The sequence below is a fragment of the Eschrichtius robustus genome, chromosome 8 (assembly GCF_028021215.1).
Source record: "Eschrichtius robustus isolate mEscRob2 chromosome 8, mEscRob2.pri, whole genome shotgun sequence".
Lineage (NCBI taxonomy): Eukaryota > Metazoa > Chordata > Mammalia > Artiodactyla > Eschrichtiidae > Eschrichtius > Eschrichtius robustus.
The window spans coordinates 78,882,779-78,901,939 of NC_090831.1; the positions used below are offsets into that span (position 1 = coordinate 78,882,779).

The 19,161-nt window shown below is 41.1% G+C and overlaps 1 protein-coding gene across 1 annotated transcript; it reads left to right on the forward strand.

The window, feature by feature from the left end:
- The first annotated feature begins 17,363 nt into the window (after window positions 1–17,363).
- On the forward strand, window positions 17,364–17,492 carry LOC137768479 (thymosin beta-10-like). Its single transcript, XM_068550012.1, has one exon. It carries the CDS (start codon window positions 17,364–17,366, stop codon window positions 17,490–17,492), a length of 129 nt encoding a protein of 42 aa, XP_068406113.1.
- The last annotated feature ends 1,669 nt before the right edge of the window (window positions 17,493–19,161 follow it).

The following is a 19,161-nucleotide window of genomic DNA, read 5'->3' on the forward strand; positions in this document are numbered from 1 at the left end:
GAACCACACCCCTCCTGCTACAAACCACCAGCAAAGTGTATGCTTCGAATCCTGATTCTCCTTCATTACCACATTTCTGAGTTCACACCTTGCATGAATGCGTCAGATTGGTACATTCCAAATCACACCTGCAAGTCTAGCTGCTAGGAAATGTGATTTTCAGCTTTCCAGCCTCTGCAGTAAGGCACATTAGAGAGAAGTTGGGTTTGAAGCTGAATGAGCCAAGCCACAGCATTCACCATATCTTTTCCTTCAAACCTCCAACAAGTATGTTGGCAGAAAAAGGTTTTATATGTTATATCCTCTTTGGTGTGTTTCAATTTTTATAGGGTAAACCAGAAGGCCTTGTCCTTCATTAATTCCCCTAAATTCCCCTCTCGGTTTCCACCAGCAACACCACTATAGTCCAAGCTGCCACCATTTCTTGCCTGGAAAACTTCAGCTGACTTAAGACCAGTTCCCAGGAAATCACTCTTGCTCTCCTGAAAGCCATTGTCCACTCCGCAGCCAGAGCAATTTTTTAAAACCCATATCTGATCACTGCTCTTAGGATAAAGACAAAACTGCATACATGGTTTTCAAGGTCCGGTGTGGTCTGGTGTCCACCAACTTCATCTTCTGCCATGTCATCCATCCCACTCACCCCTTTCTCTCACACTGACCTGCTTCCAGGCCTTTGTGCTTTCCTGACACAGGATATTAGGCTTGGAATGTGCTGTTCCCTTCTCTTCATTTAGTTTACATTTCATCTGTCATCTCTTCCTCAGGGAAGTCCTCCTTGACTTTCACAATTAGGTCAAATTGTTCTATCTTACGCTCTTGTTAGAACTGAATTGTGTGTGTGTGTGTTTGTGTTAGCACTTATCACAGCTGCAATTACATTTACTTTTGTGATTTTTCTGATTAATTTCTGTCTCTTAACTGGATTATAGATTCCACAAGGTGAGGACCATGTATGTTTTTAATCTCCCAGTGCCTGTCTCAATACCTAGCAGCCTTGGGCCTTCAAATACTTGTTGAATAAATAAAGGGAATCCCAAAGAAATGAACTTTAATGACAGTAGTGGGGTAGGGGTGAGGGGTGTGGGCACCATCACAGGCCCAGGAGGCAGAGACCGCTCAATTGCCCAGATCACACAGATGATCTTATAGCTACTTGACATCAGAAAGATGCTGTCCCCTTAAGTTACCGTTTTGCCAAGATCGTAAGTTAACTAATTTTATGTTACCTTCTTCTCCCTTATGATATATTTCCCTATTCCTTAGAAGGCCCACATCAACTCCACCAAACACATCAAATGAAACGTTAGAGGAGGGCTTAGTTTGGCTGCTTCCACCCTGCCATAGCCCAATTCCCAAAGACCTTTCCCTATTTATAGAAATGAACACTAGGAAACCTCAATGGGTGTATATTTTTACCTTTTCTTAGAGTGGGTTTTTCACCTTTGTGTTAACCTCTTCATTTCTCCACAGTGTTGTTAGGACTTGTATCATGTGGCTTTCACCAAAGACAGTGCCCTGTTCACTGATCCTTGTTACTTACACACGATTCTCTATCGATCCACAGCAACTAGGAATATCACACTCCGAGGAAATTAGCACTTCAGGGAAGAAACTGTAACTGTCTTGTGCTGTCTCTTATAGACTGTTAATTTAATGAACTGAATTCCTGAAACTGAAAATTAAGTTGTCTGAAGAGTATGTACTTAGAATAAAGCATATCAATACCTAGAGTCCATGTTTTTCCTCCAAGTGAGTGTGATTTGCTGGGACTATGAAATGGAGGACAAGAGAGGAAGAAAGTCAGATTCTGAAAGAATTTGCTCTACATCATTATCTCTTGCAAAAACAAAAGTAATAGAAGCTAAAGAAAGGGAATTAAATTGCCTATAATCCTACCTACAAATAATAACCCCAGCTTATAGTATTATTATTGAACGATTCCTTCTAGTATTTTTTCATGCAGTTGTAATTTTGGGGTAAATACAAACTTAAATTGTATTTCTGATTTGAAACATATAATAATATGTTTTCCTAATTGCTGCTTCGTAATTATCAACAGAATATTATTAATTCATTAAAATGATTATTGTGAAAACTACAAAAACCCCTGAGAAATATGTATGATATCAATTAAACTTGGACCATAACAGAAAGAGCTAAATTTTGAATGAATACAGAGAGCTAGATTTATATACTGCCCTTTCCATTAAGTAGTTTTTTCATCTTGGGCAAGTAATTTAACCTTTCTAAATTTTTGCTTCTTCATTTTTAAAGTGAAGTTCATAATACCTGCCTCATAGCTATTATAGAGATTGAAAGTAATAATGTGTCAGCTGAAATAGGTCCCCAAGGAAAGGAAGATATTTATAAAAATTTACTTCTGAGTAATTTCCCTTTTAATAAACTTCTCCTCCCCAAAGAGATCTAATTTGATCTCTATTTTATTCATGTTGCAATGAAACATCTATCTTCCTCCTAGTTCCCTTTCAGGGAAAATCCTTTAATCCAGTAGAGTTACTGGATTAAAGGATGTGACATAGCTATGGCTCTGAAAATTGCCTTCTCAAGCCTCATGCCAGTTGACGCTGCTGTAGCAATGTTGGAACCTGTCCCCTTCACCCTGTCTCCGCCCACATTGGATTCACATTTCTAAGGGAAATGTAGAATAATGATATACTGAACAAGTAAGAACCAGAAAACCTGCTTGTTTGTCCTGTAAGTGGAACCACGTATTCATTGATTAGGATGGTACCTGGGCAACCTCTTCCCAACTAAGAGTAAACTGAAAATCATAATACATCCACGTGCTCATCCACATGCAGACGGAGCCTAAGCTCTAGGAGGCTGAACCGTCTTCACTGGATTGGCCATTTGTGTCTAGCAGCTAAGGCTGGAGTGTGTTTGAAGCACAAGTAGCTGTTACTTTAAGGAGCCTGGAACCAGGGCATTCCTGATCCTACACTCCCCTCAGGGTGGGAAGCAGATCAATAAGACCTTGATTTTAAACCGTCTGTCCCGATTGCTCCCAGAGGCTCAAACTCTGATGTTGGACATTTGCCTTTACTAGTGACAGCTTTAAGTATGAATAGGCATGTGTCCCAATTCTGGCAAATGAGACATGAAAGTAACCATCCTGGGGACTTTGGAATAACTTGTATCCCAAATAACGTGAACTGCGAATAACTTTGGTTATAAAATGATCCACGTAACACCAGCATTGTGTTGTGGCATTTCAGGTGACTTTAGAAGCCTTATATTATATTTAGTTGGGTGCCCATCTGATATTCCGTTCTGGGTTATAAACTCTTTTTCTTATTCTTCTCAAATGTCTTCCCCTCACACAACACAGTGCTCTGCACATAAAAGACATTTCATCAGTTGTTCATTGAAAAAAATGCATAAATACATTTTCCTCAAAACTATGATCTCAATTCACTTGTCAGGATAGTATAATTATATTCCTTTTGTCTGCTAGGATACTTTGGCTGCAAGTATGAGAAACCCAATTAAATCTCACTTAAACAAGAGGATATATTATCTCACACAAGAAGTCTGCAGATACAGTGACTTCAGTGTTGGTTCATTCAGTAGCTCAAACATGTCAGCAACAGACCCAGGCTCTTTCTGTCTTTCTGAGCCTCCAAGTTCACTGTGAGGGTTTCCTCCTCAGGCTGGATGTGATACAGATGGAACAGTTACCAATATCCTGCCTAGAAACAGAAAAGATTATCCCTTCCTGGAGTCATATTCTGTAAGTAAGGAAGCCTCTCCTGTAAGCCCCCCAGCCAGGTGACCTTCATGTTTCTTTGACCAGAGTTGGGGCACATGCCCATTGACACTTAAAGCAGTCACTGGCCAAGGCAAATTTCTGCCATGACTGATTTATACCACAAGTTCATACCTGAAAAACAAAACAAAAAACGAGTTCAATTAGCAAATGTGGTGGACTATTTTACATTTCACCCAATATCTACTTTTCTCCTAAGGGGGGATTTATACTCAGCCTTGGCTGTATGACTTACTTTGTCCAATAAAATGTCAGTAGAGGCTTTAAGGGCCAGTCCTTGCTTTGCTATGCTAACATCCCCTCTACCATAGTCACCAGCAGTATTCCAGTCAGAGGCTGCTGCATCTGCCTGGGTCCCAGGGTGAGAATGATGAAGATGCAGGAGTACTGACCCCAATGAGTTGAAATGCACTCTTAGCACAAATGAGAAAAAAACTTTTGCTGTTACAATACAGAGATTTTGGAATTGTTTGTTACTATGGCATATCTTAACCCATTCCAACTGATACAGCAAGGAAAAAATGGGAAATAAGTTTTGAGAATGCAACCAAGAGTGTTGCTGGGACTTCCCTGGTGGCGCAGTGGTTAAGAATCCACCTGCCAATGCAGGGGACACGGGTTCGATCCCTGATCTGGGACAATCCCACCTGCTGTGGAGCACCTAAGACCGTGGGCCACAGCTACTGAGCCTGCGCTCTAGAGCCCGTGAGCCACAACTACTGAGCCCGTGTGCCACAACTACTGAAGCCCGCATGCCTAGAGCCTGTGCTCCGCAACAAGAGAAGCCACTGCAATGAGGCGCCTGCACACCGCAACAAAGAGTAGCCCCTGCTCGCTGCAACTAGAGAAAGACCACATGCAGCCACGAAGACCCAAGGCAGCCAAAAATAAATAAATAAATAAATTTATTTTAAAAAAAAAAGAGTGTTGCTATGAGTGGGAATGAGTGTCCCTTCATCCATACATAGAAAGTAAAATCTGTATGAATATAGAGGTGAGTGACATGACGCACCTGACATCACTGTGTCAAAGCAGTCCCTCCTGCCCTAACTCAGAGCAGCTCCCTTTCCAACTCTGCAATCGGCATTCATGGCATCACTGCCTTTTGCTTCACCAGAGCTCACAGCATTTGCTCTGAATCTTCCCTTTTCTTGCCAATCTCTTCCCATTTACTATCAATTTTTCATACAAGGTGCCTCCCAGGAATGTTGCTACTTCTTCATAAGCCCAGCCGCCTCTCAAGGATAATACCTCAACCCCTGTACAAGTGTCCATTCTGGTCTTCCTGCTTCCACTCAAATCTCCTGGGCTCGGAAGTGCTGGCCTGCTCTTCTTCATCCTTAATTTTTATCATGCAATTCTACTGCTTGAGAAATAGCACTCCAAGGCCCTTATTATCTGACTTACCCACTGCAAACTCATAGCTCATTACTTTTAAAAAGATATTCTGTTGCAGGTCCCTGTAAGGCTGTATTGTTTACCATACCTAATGCTAAGTCTTGATGGAAATCCATCGACATGGTATCATACTCATCCTTGCCTTCTTAACAGAAAATAATGACCATAATTTCACCATTAACCTTTCACTTATGATTTGGGGTCACTATTTCTTACCTTAATTATTAAAGGGGTACAATGATGACCTCAAGCATTATTGAGATGTGTAAATTATCTGCCCTGATACAAACTGACTCGATGGTTTTTGAGTACTTATGTACTAAAAAAAATTAATAAAACAGTAATAACAAGGATTTATTGGCTTTGATCATGTTCTAGACACCATTCTAAAGGCTTCATCCTCATTTAATCCTAAGAGTCCTGTGGGATAGGGGCCATTATCATCTCCATTGTAGAGATGAGAAACTGAGGTGGCAAAGGTCAGGGAATACACAAATTTTCAAAGCAGCACTATTCATCATAGCACCAAAGTGGAGAAAACCCAAATGTCCTTCAACCGATGAATGGATAAACAAAATTTGGAATATCTATACAATTGAATATTATTTAGCCATAAAATGGAATGATGTACTGATAGTATGCTACGACATGGATGAAACTTGAAGAAATCTTATGCTAAGTGAAAGAAGCCATTCACAAAAGACCATATACTGTATGATTCCATTTATATGAAATGTCCAGAATAGATGAATTCATAGTGACAGAATGCAGATTTGTGATTGTCAGGGGCTAAGGGGACAGGAGAATGGGTATTTACTAATGAATATGGAGATTTACTTTGGAGTAATGGAAACGTTTTAGAACTGTTACAGAACCTGGACTTGGGTCCACTCACCCGACGCACAGCAAAGCCAATCTACTGACACCGGGTTTGGTGAAGGAAAGTACAGCGCTTATTGCAGAGTCAAGCAAGGAGAACAGGCAGCCAATGCTCAGAAGACCTGAGCTCCCTGATGGCTTTCAGGGAAGGGTTTTTAAAGGCAGTGTGAGGGAGGGGGCCGCAAGGTATGTGAACTGATTGGTATCAAGGTGAAGTTTCAAGCATCATCAGTCTTCTGGTTTCAGTCGGTCTGGGGTCTACGTGCTTGCAGTCAGCAGTTTTCATATGGTAGGGGTCTGGTTTCTGAAAAACAACTTTGGAATGTGTGTCAGATTTTGTTATCTATATCTTTCAGGGAACTGGGAGTTAGGTGATGCTGCTACCGGGCTGACTTACAGTCTAAATTGTTACCAGTTTCCTGGGCCAACAGCTCTTCTTTGTTTCTACATGTTCACAATGCCTAATCATTAACTCTTGAGCCAGCCTTTTGAGTCACAGGGGAAGCCTGGGAAACTAAATAAAAAGTCTTTTACTTCAAGAGACAAGGACACAGGGGCTTGTATACAGTTTCCGAACAAGATAGAGGTGGTGGTTGCACAACACTGGGAATATTCTAGATGCCACTAAATCTCTCACTTTAAAATGGGTAATTTTATGTTACGTGAATTTCACCTCAACAAATTATGTAACTTTTAAAAAGTCAAGGGAGGGGCTTCCCTGGTGGCGCAGTGGTTGAGAATCTGCCTGCCAATGCAGGGGACACGGGTTCGGGCCCTGGTCTGGGAAGATCCCACATGCCGCGGAGCAACTGGGCCCGTGAGCCACAACTACTGAGCCTGCGCGTCTGGAGCCTGTGCTCCGCAACAAGAGAGGCTGTGATAATGAGAGGCCCGCGCACCGCGATGAAGAGTGGCCCCCGCTTGCCACAACTAGAGAAAGCCCTCGCACAGAAACGAAGACCCAACACAGCCAAAAACAAAAAAACAAAAACAAAAAAAACAAAGAGGAAGTAGTGATGTGGGGAAAAAGGCACTTTAAAAAAAAAAAAAAAGTCAAGGGAGAAGGAAAGAGAAGTCAACATTTAAAAACTGCTGCCTAGAGAATCAATTCATAAAAGAAAGAATGTTATTTTCCCAAGGAAGGCATTGATGTCCATTGAGGGCAGTTTTAGTGGAGGCTGAAGACAGATTCTTTTTTGGTATAAAGTAAGAATAAACGTATTCTAGACAAGGACCAAAGCAGCAGTGCTATGAGGAAAGCATATAGGCTTTGTGACATCCTTTTTTACTGTACAGAGAACTTTTGTGTTTAACATTTAAGTTTTTTTTTTCTGGGTTCCAGAAAGTTGGGATTATTAGATAACCAATCCTTCAATACACAGTTCACACTTCTGGATAAAGCCCTTGTATACACACTTCAAATTGTACACAGCTTGAAGGCCAAGAATGGTTCCTCTATCTCTGCTGGCCCCTGCTTCCCCAGGCCAGGCTGTGGCACCAAAGACTATAGTAATGCATTTCCATTTACTGCAACTGGATCTGCCCTCCTAGCTAATGCAACTGCAGTCAGCTCTCTGCCTGTTCTTTAGTGAAAGCTAATGTGTCACACGAAAGCCAGAAACATTCTGGGGTCATCATTCCCAGAGATGGACAGCAGAGAATTGCCCTCATTGCCTGAAGCTGCCAAGTTCTGTGCAGGGTGGGCTCTGCCATAGGCGAGGGAATATGGGAGGAGTGTGGACCTTTCATTAGCATAGCTGACCCCAGACCATTTGGCTCCTAGATCTGTCCTGAGAATGATCTATTTGGTCAAGAAATGCACTGAGAAATTCCAGAGCTTGGCACTCAGTTCCAACTTCTGAAAACACCTAGGCTGGATGAGACACTCACTTCTAAGGAATCTCTGAGAACCACTTATTAGATATCAAAGATTCAGCAAACCTTTGGTTCAGCACAACTGTCCCTGAGGACAGCCATCCTGAGCTTCCTGCATACTCATTATTCATTTTTGTGTCCCTTTCTTAAAGTGTTTTTTGTTGTGCTCTAAAATGACATCCATCTAAGAGTTTTCTCCCGGGACTGCTTTCAAGCTTCAGATAACAACATTTGTATATGGTATTTCTGCAGTACCTGTCACTACAGTAAAGAAGGGCTTGGGTCTGAGTCTTTGAAAGAAATTTGAATTTCCCAAGTGATGATCTGAGATTGGATGCTACTTCAAGGTTTAGGAGGAAAAAAAAGTCTTTCTAATTAATGTCAGCTGGTTGGTCCCTGCTTCCAGCTCTCTTGTGGTTTTCTTAGGAGAATCTTCTACAAAAGGTAAAAAGGGTCTCCCACTTGTTTGATTGCTTTTTCCTGCTTCTTATTTGGAAAATTAATTTTTATATAATAAATTACATTCTATAGTAATTAATTGAATAATTTAAAAGTTGCAATGATATCAAACATCAAGTTTCTGTAAGCATTTCGCTTAAAGAGTCTTTTATTTCTGCTAACAGCTGCTTTTCTGTGTCGAGGACCCCTAAGACCACCTGCACGTTGGAGGATTCATCAGGAGATACACAGGACTCAGCACACAGTCCTACTCAGGGCGAGGATCTACTCCAGCAAAAGGATACAAAGCAAAACCAGCAAAGAGAAAAGGCACATGGTGTGACGTCTGGAGGAAACCAGGCCCGAGCTTCTGAGTCCTATCCCTGTGAAGTCACACAAGACAGGACATGCTTAATTTCTCCAGCAAAAAGGGTTGTGACAACACATGTGAAGTGCTGCCAACCAGGGGGGCTAAGTGTCCAGGGTTTTTCTTGGGGGCCGTTCCCATTGACACACTCTGCCTGGCATGTACTAAAACTCCACACTCCCAGGAGGAAAGCAGGCATTCAGTGTAAACCACATTGTTTGCAGACACTGTAGGCACAGGGGGCCGATCTTGCCAGTTAAGGAATTGTGCAAACCCTCCCTTTATCTAAGTCCCCAGATGTCAGCCAAGGGTCAACCCTGCAAGCAGGCCTTTCTAAGGATAGCAGTCTTGGTCCTGTCACTAGCTCTTTTCTGCACACCTTCTCTACACTTGAAGGGTTGCTTGCCTACCCACTAACCTCCTTAAAATAATGAACTTCATTCTTTGCTTCTCAAGACCAGACTGACAGGTGCATTTTCAAGGATCTCTTTACTGTCTTGGCTGTGTATTCATGGCAGGACCCACATGGCTTCGCTCAGGGAAATGAAGCAGTTTTGCTGGGAAATGTGTGTAGTTAGACTGAGGAGCTGGTATGGAAATTTTCTAGGGCTACTCAGAGAATACCCACAGCATATCAGTGAGGTTTTGGTCAAATCAAATAATAATGAATCCAGGTATTCAATATTTTTTAAAGCCGTACTCTTCAATGGCATATATTATTTTCACACCCATCTTGTCAGTTCTCTTTTCCTTCATCAGGGTCATTAGTCATCACGAAATGTGAATCCAAGTGGTTGTGTGTTTTATTTTTTGTGATAAATTTATTTTTATTTATTTATTTTTGGCTGCGCTGGGTCCTCGTTGCTGTGCACGGGCTTTCTCTAGGTGCTGCAAGCGGGGGGCCACTCCTCGTTGCGGTGCGCGGGCTTCTCATTGCTGTGGCCTGTGGTTGTGTGTTTTTAAGCACTTGACCTTCTTTTAATAATAAGCAAGAAAATAAGTCCATCATTGCCTTTGCTAATAGAGGGAGAAACCACATTTTCAAACAACGTTAATATCAGAGAAATGACTTCATGTTGTCAGCAAACATGTAGAGACATCTTGCAGTGTGGAGGGGGATTTTGACCACATCAGCACAGAAAGCGTTACCCCTGGTTTGGGGAGAGGATGATCACCGGCAATCATACGGAGCCTTTCTTCAGAGTGGTGGTGGGTTTGATTTACTTTCATAAGTGAGATGTTGGATTTGTGTTATTCAAGCTATAGGTTGAGAGTGGCAAGAATCGAATGCACTTCACTGTGCAGGGAAAAATCAGTAATTTCTTGGCCATAAGTGGTGCATCCAGTTCCCAACTGTGTGCACCATTGCTATCATGGTCCACACAGTTGGGAACTGAATCATGTCCCCCCAGGTTCATATGCTGAAGTCCTAATCCCCAGCACCTCAGAATGTGACCTTATTTGGAGACAGAGTCTTCACCAAGTTAAAGTGAGGTCATTAGGATGGGCCTTAATCCAATTAGATCAGTGTTTTGGGGTTTTTTTGTTTTTTGTTTTTATTAATTAATTTGTTTTTGGCTGTGTTGGGTCTTCGTTTCTGTGCGAGGGCTTTCTCCAGTTGTGGCGAGTGGGGGCCACTCTTCATCGCGGTGCGTGGGCCTCTCACTGTCGCGGCCTCTCTTGTTGCGGAGCACAGGCTCCAGACGCGCAGGCTCAGTAGTTGTGGCTCACAGGCCTAGTTGCTCCGCGGCATGTGGGATCTTCCCAGACCAGGGCTCGAACCCATGTCCCCTGCATTGGCAGGCAGATTCTCAACCACTGCGCCACCAGGGAAGCCCCACCAGTGTTTTTATAAAAAGGGAATTTGGACATAGATATACACACACACAAGGAGGACGCTGTGAAAAATCAAGGCACAAATCGGGGTGATGCTTCTACAAGGCAAGGAACAGTAGAGATTGCCAGCAAACCACCAGAAGCAAGGAGACAGACATGAAACAAACTCTTCCTCACAGCTCTCAGGAGGAATCAACCCTGCCAACATATTGATCTTGTACGTCTAGCCTCCAGAATCGCGAGACCATAAATTTTTGTTATTTAAGTCATTCTGTTTGTGGTAATTTGTTATAATAGCTCTAGCAAACTAATAGAACCAGTCGTTCAGTTCAACAAGGTGCCCAGAGCACTGACAAGGCAGAGAAGAGGATTAGGCGCAGTGGGAGTGAATAAGTGCTGTGGAGGAGCTTACCCTCTAGTAGGGGAGGCAGATGTGGACACAGCGTGCAAACTGGGCTGGCAGGCACCCCCGAGAACTCTACCAACTTCGTTATATGTGTTTTCCAAAGGACCCCTCTCTCCACCCAAAAGTAATCTATAAATAGTTTATACTGTTAGCTTTAACTTTAAAAAACAACCAACCAAACCACAACAAACCTTAGTAAGAATAATAATCAAATTGCTTAAGGTTCTAAACCCATTAATAATATAGATGACCACCAACACTTCCCAAGGCTCTGCACCTGTGCAATGTCTCATTGGATCTCAAAGAAACTCTGCAAGGTGGGCTCTGTTTCATCCTCACTTTTCAGATTAGGAAACTGGGGTTCAGAAGTTTCACTTCTTCCTCGTTACTTGGCTTGCATGAAGCAGAACCGAGTATGACTCAAACAAACTAACTCTTGACAGTGTTTCTCCAAGTTGGTCTGTGGTCCACACCATCAGAATCACCTTAGTCACTTGTTAAATGGAAGAGTTTGGGGCCCAACCCCAGAATTACTGAATTAATTAATCTCTGCTTCTGAGAAATATTTTTTGTTTTTTCATTTGTTTAAACAAATTCTGGTGATTCTGATTGAGAGGCACTACTAATGCAGCAAATAAACTCTGCTGCCTTTTTAGAGTTTCTCAGCACTTTAGCCTGTTAGAATCAGCTGAGTAGTTTTTAAAACTCCCATCTTCCCCTTCCCTACTGAATCAGAACCCACAGAAGTTTTCATTTATAAAAACTGCCCAGGGTTTGAATGGGCAGCCAGCATTGAGAACTGCTGGTAGGGCACCCATGCTTTTAACCCAAAATATTGAGCTCTGTTTTAAAACCAAAAGACACACCTAAACAACAGCAACCAACAAAATTTTAATAGCTAAAGCTTTAAGCCATCTGAAGGTACAAAGAGGATTATGACGGAGGAAGGGGAACAATGAAATCAGTGGGCACCTGATGGGGGAGTCAGTAGAAGTCAAGTGGTAACTACTAATAGATTAAAAAAAAAAAAAAAAAAAGAGCAAAAGAGGGAAACAGGACAAGATATACTGATTTCACAATTAGGCTTTAATCAACCTCTGGAAATAATATGTGATTATTGTTTTTAAACAAAAACCTTGTTTAAATTCCTTTTTAAAATGAGGAATCATATGGTACTTATGAGTGATATAATGTCATGGAATGACTGTAGGCTTTAGAGCCACAAAGACCCTGGGTTTAAATCAGTGCTTCTCCACCTGGTGCAAGACACCATTTTTGTTCCCTGAGGACCCTGGATGATGTCCAGAGACACTGTGGTTGTCACAGCTGGGATTGGGGGAGTGCTACTGGCATCTGCTGAGCAGAGCCCAGGGATGCTGCTAAACGTCCTTCAATGCACAGACAGCCCCCACAACAGAGAGTTATTTGGTCCACAACATCAGTAGTGCTGAGGTTGAGAAACCCTGGTTTAAACGTTAGTTGCATCATCAACTAAATACACGCCCTTGAGCTTAACCCCTCTGAACCGCACTCAGTCTTCCCATATGAAAAATGGGGAGAATAAAAACTATGGCACAGAATTAATATCTAAAACACTTAAAAAGTGCTCACTATGTGCCCAAGATATAGAAGTTGAAGTTCAGAGAAGTTGGTGACCAGCTCAAGTTTTCCACCTAATGAGTGGCTGGGCAGGATTAGGATCTGGTCCAAATATGATCCCTTACATCAAGGGGCTTCCAAACCTCCAGTTTGGGGAGTGTAGGGCTCGCTCAGCCATTCATTGGACAGGTCCCATAGCCTCCTTCCTAAGAACTGATCAGAATAATGTACACCGATTGGCAACAATCTGCTCATCTGGATAAAGATGAGGTGCCAAAAAAAAGGGGTAGCAAGGAGCCAAGAATGTAATAGAACGGATGTGATGGCCAAATATCTCCAGGGGGTTGTAATGCATTGCAATCAGCGGATAATAGTCTTACTGGATGTAAATGGATAAACAATCTAACATTACTTTTCCAGGAACAAAACTCTGATTCTGCTTTCCAGAATCATAGAGTCCCAACACCATACCCTTACTGTTGCCAAAACATATAGCTAAAGTGCTCTGGCTGGAAGCTTCTTACTCAAATGGGTTTCTTTAACAGAAAATGACAGCTCCATTAATATAAACACTGAAGGTCCAGTCTTTTTTTGTGTGGACATATATTTCCATTGCTTTTCTGTCTTCAAACATACAATGCTTCTTTCTTTTCTTTTCTTTTCTTTTTTTGGCCATGCTGTGCGGCATGCAAGATCTTAGATCCCTGACCAGGGATCAAACCCGTGCCCGCTACAATGGAAGCACAGAGTCTTAACCACTGGACCACCAGGGAAGTCCCTACAGCGCTTATTTCTAATCTTGAGAAAGATTTCATAAACATAAGGTATAAAATTCTAATTTAGGCATCAGGTACGGCTCTAACTCTGGACAAACTGCCCAGTTTCCCTGGGTCCAGATTTACAGGCAGTAACATTCTCAGTTGTTAATAATAATAATAGTTAATTATTGCATGGATATTATGTCCCATGTGCTTGACATATACTATTATTCCCATTTTACGGTTGGGAAAACTGAGGCTCAGAGAGGTCTAATGACTTGCCCAATGTCACAGAGATAGAAAGTGACAAAATGAGCATTTGGAACTGGGGCTCTCTGAACCTCAAGCCTGAAATGGTTCTGCTACACACCAGCAGTGACAACTGTGATGCAAGTACAGTGAACTACCGTGGCAGCTTCAACAAAGAAAAGGAAATTCCAGAAGCAGAATTAGCAATACAATCTTTAGGATGGTATTTTGACTACTTTGCAAAAGGCAAAGAGTGGTTAGTAAGAGGAGCAGGGAATTTGGGGTCAATCTAGACTTGAATCCCATGGTCAAGTTACATAGTCTCACAGCACTATATTGTTAACCTTTATAACGTTATCAAAATTATAATTACATATTTTTGTATAATGATTTGATCTATCTCCCCTACACACTCCAAGATATTTGAGGACCAGAGTTTTTGCTAACCTTTTTATCCCCAGGACCTAGTACAGAGCTTGACACATAGTAAGTGCTAAATAAACGTTGATTAAATGAATAGATGGATAGAGGGAGGAAGAAAGGAAGAGAAGGAAGGAAGGAGGAGGGAGGTCACTGTTTGATTTTAAGCAAGTCCCTTAATCTTTCTCCCCCCACCCCCATAGTAATCTTTATAATGGAAACGTTTATAAATGCCCAAATATCCTCATCGAGTTGGTGTTATATGATGTGGGGCCTAGTTATTATCTGTTTTCCTGTACCATGCAGTCTTATATTTTGACAGTGAGGAGACAGTCTCAGTACACCCAACGCTGTCACTCACTGTTTGCTGGGTGTGATTTCTCTCCTTGACCAGAGTTTAAGAACTGATGGGTGGGGATATATCCTGTAAGATGCTTGAATCCCTTGGCACAGTGCTAAACTCGAGGGAGGTACTCAGCAATAGTTACTGCACCATAGTAAACTAAGTGCTCCTGGGGGTTTGCACATGTTTCACAGGCAAAGGGTGACTGAGATGTTTGGGGAATGGGAGAGTGGGCGTTTAGAAAGAGAATTACGTTCCATCAGGTATTTTAAAAGCCAAACTACCCTCTACAGACTTGTTGTTTTCGCCTGTGTAACTGCTCACAAGCAGTATTTGAGCGTTCCCATTTCTCTGCACCCAGTAGCTGACCTGACTTTCTGAGAGTCGTTTGCATAATATTGTTTAGGGGATGATTATAGTTGTCAATAATTTTATGGAAGCTTCATACTTATTCCCCCAGGTTTCACAATCCCAGGGTTAAAAATGGGTGACAAGGCAGTCGAGAAACAGGATTTCTCTGACTCTCCCACAATCCACAATTGTTTCATCTTCGACACCTCTCAAAGTTCCTCCTCACGAATTCTGGGATGTTCTGAATGTATTCATTGCAAAGCTTCTTAGTTACCCATGGTGCCACCATTTTCTTCTCTCTTTCTCTGTCTCATGTCACCACTGGGGCCACCAGCACCCATTTCCTACCTGTGTCATAGCTGTTGCTAAGAATTTGTCACATGTGTCTTGCACTGGCAACATCGCACAGATGTTTTAGTGAAATAACTTCTTCAGATTTTTATCAATATAGCTTGTTATTAAAATTTCAAATCCCGAAGAACAAATAATGAACAATGAAAGCCTTTCACTGCTTCCTTATAAGGTTTTATGTACCAACATTTACCTATATACATACATAACCCTACTAAATTCTATTTTCCACATAGCCCAGTCTCTGAATAATATTAGATTCAAAGAAAGTAGTTCATCCACAAAATATTAATGAAGAAGCATTTCTAATCCTTGTACCCATCTCTTGAAAACCCTAAAAATGCCCCAGTTCAAACCCGTACTATACTTTTCAAGCTGGGATCTCTGATATGCTAAATCACAAAACTTTGTCAAGCCCCAATTTGTGCATATTTTTCTCCTTTCTTTTCTCTTTAACCTCCAGTTCTTTATTTTGTACACTAGCTTGATTTTTCACTAAATCCTTCCTACTTTCAGGCAGATTTCTTTATACTCTTCTGATTTAGCATCTAAGAGAAGGGTAAGGAAGGAAAAGACTCAGTTTAGTGTATGTAAGGAGAATAAAGGAGAAAGGAAAGACAGGAATAATCATATATAAATAAATCTTATTCTGTCTACCTCTCACACATTTTAATTTTTGCATTTTTTTACATACGGGTTCATTCTACATGTACTAAACAGTAACTGGGGTTTTTTATACTTAATGTTAATATATAGCTACTGTGTTCATTATCTATTGCTGCATAACATATTATCCCCCAACTTAAAGCAACAAACATTTATTATCTCACAGTTTCTGTGGATGAGTTTCAGATGCAACTTACCTAGGCAACTCTGGCTCAAAGTCTCTCATGAGGCTGCGTCAAACTATTGGCTGAGGCTGTGGTCTCATCTGAATGCCTGACCTGGAGTGAGGTGGGAATCTTCTTTTAAGCTCATTCATGTGGTTTTTGGCAGACCTCAGTCCTTTGCCACATGGACCTCTCAGCAAGGTTGCCTCAGGACATGGCAGTCAGCTTTCCCAAGGGTGAGTGATCTAAGAGAGAATGAGCGAGAGTGTGCACAAGATAGAAACCAAATCCTTTTTATAACCTAATCTCAGAAGTGATATCTCATCAATTCTGTTGTATTCTGTTAATTAGGAGAGAGTCAGTAAATCCAGCCAAACTCAAGGAGAAGGCATTACACAGGGGCATTAACACTAGTAAGCAGAGATCATTGGGGGGAGGCCATCAGACACTGCCTACCTTATTCTTTTTAATTTTAGCACAGTATTCCAAAGTTTGGACCAACTGTAAACTTTTAAACTATCAGCCATATTTCTTGTTTATTTTCTTTAATTTTCTTTTCACTTCTCACCTTTTATTTGATTGGTTCTACTTTTTTTTCTCCAGTGTTTAGAACTTATGCATGGTATTTGCCTTGCCTAATTGACATTTTAGTCAGGATCTGTATTCTGCTGCCTACCCAACCCTGAGGACAAGATGAGACTCTGCATGCTTTTACTGCTCACCTATGTCTTCATTTTCTTAAAATCATTTGAAGTCTTAGGTCTAGATCTGTGCTGTCTGATATGGTCACACTAGACACACGGAGCAATTGAACACTTAAAATGTGGTTGGTCTGAGTTGAGATGTGCTTTAAGTATAAAATACATGCTGGATTTCAAAGACTTAGTATGAAGAAAAATAAATATATTATTAATAATTTTAGAGTCATAATATTTTGATTATGTTACTGATTCTCATGTGGAATCAGCATTGAGAACAACAGATGGCTTTAAAATACACAACAGAAGAGGAAATGAGAACCTCTTATCAATAGCAAACATGTCTATATTGTCCAAACCAGAGCAAGAGTGAATACGTATTTACCTTTTAAAAATAGGTCTAGAAAAAAAAAAAACTAAAACACAATAGATCCATAGACCTGTTGGTTGGTTGGTTAGAGCTTGTTTGTGCTCAGGAATAGAAGATATAAGAAGTCTGCAACAGCTTTTTAAAATGATTTAACATTATGAAGAGTGGCCCCCACTTGCCCCAACTAGAGAAAGCCCTCGCACAGAAACGAAGACCCAACACAGCCATAAAATAAATAAATAAATAAATAAATAAATAAATAAATAAAATAAGCAAATACAGTTAAGAAAAATATATTTTAAAAAAATGATTTAACATTAAATTCTAGTCTCTTGCTGCAGCAACGTGGGTAGGAGCACTGGGACTGTGGGCTTGGAGCAGAACTTCTCGGATTGTTTTAAGAAAATGGCAGATAAGCAGGACCTGGGGGAAATCACCAGCTTCAATAAGGCCAAGCTGAAGAAGACGGAGGCACAGGAGAAGAACACCCTGCTGACCAAAGAGACCATCGAGCAGGAGAAGCAAGCGGAGTGAAATTTTCTAAGAACCTGGAGGATCCTCCACTCCCATTGTCTTGGAGACCCTAGCTGTGATGTAGAGGAAGCATCACCTGCAAGATGCACATGAGTGACAAGCTGCACTGTGAGCCCAGGCACTCCTTGCTGATGCCACCAGCCCATGGGTCTCTGAGGGGGCCCTCCAAATGGACTGCCAAATTCTCCGGTTTGCCCTGGAATACTATAGAAAATTATTTGTATGATTAATGAAAATAAAACACACCTCGTGGCATGGCAAAACAAAAACAAAAGCAAAAATACAAACCAAAAAAACTCATTAAATTCTAACCCATAGCAAAGATGAGCTCACAGAAACCTGGCCCCTTCTGACTTTTATAACCATGACTTTGGTCACAAGATTTCAAACCTTGAAGAAGATTGTTTTTTAGGAAGATGTCTCCTCCTCTCTGTCCATTCAATCGAAGCTGCTAGAAGAGAGAGGACACTTGAGGTGAAAGGTTTTATAGCTTGAAGACCAAGTGTTAATAAAGCCTAACACAAACCCAGTACTCAGAACATGCTTAGACAAACAAAAAAAATTTAGACTCTAATTTTCAAGTGCTTGTAATTTTTTTGGAGGGAGGGGTCGGTGAAGAGGAGTTCTATAGTAACTGTAATCATCAAAGAGGATTTAATAAGATCACTTGTTTATGTGCTAAGAGTTTGCGCAAACTAACTAACACCGCTTAGAGATGACAGAAGTGCTGGAAATCAGCCCTCAGTACTACAATGAGCTAGAAACTCAACCACCTACAGGACTGGGACAAATAATATACTGGTAATGACAAATGACATACTGGTAATGAAATGTGTTGACAAAGAAAATCACACAATGTAAAAGTTATGAGTTAAGTTTTATTTGGGGACTTTACTGAGGACTATAGCCTGAGAGACAGCCTCTCAGATAGCTCAGAGGAACTCCAAGAAGTAAAGGGAGGAGCCAGGAGATATATGAACCTTTTTGTTGGGAAAAAACTTGTAGTCAAGCATCAAAAGAGTACTGCTAATCACAAAGAACAGAGATAGCTGAAGTTAATGATTTTAGTGCTTTTCTATGTATGGGAAGATGCAACAATCTGGGGTCACTTGAAATTTTTCCATAGATATTCATCTTAAATACCTAAGGGCCAGTATATCCAAAGCACAGAAAGTTTGCTGTTTTTCTCCATCCTGAATTTCCCTCAGAGGGCACCGTCAGTGGGCAACTGCAGTGGCTGATCGCTTGATCCTTGTAGAACTGGAATGGCAGGTAACATTTTTTTTTCTTTACAAATTCAACAACAGTTAATTAAACCTTGTAGTATTGATCACTGTGTTTTAAAAATTGCATTCACTAAAGGCCTTTCTACTTGACCATTTTCCCTAAATTCCAATAGCCACTTTCCAGTTTACTGCAAATACATGAGTAGGACTGTGTTTTGCAGCTTAGCATTGAAACCATGCCCCATAGTTAACAGAAGCTGATAACTAATAGAAATGCTTGAACTTGTCTTACAGAATAACAGATAAAGGAACAGCTTGTTAAAGCCCCTTTGCTTATAAACTGCCTCATTATTAAGTTCGCTTTAATTTTTTTTTTTTTTTCTTTCTTTCTTTTCCTCTCTTTAATTGCATACCTTACCAGCTTCACGCAGCCCAGGGGTTTT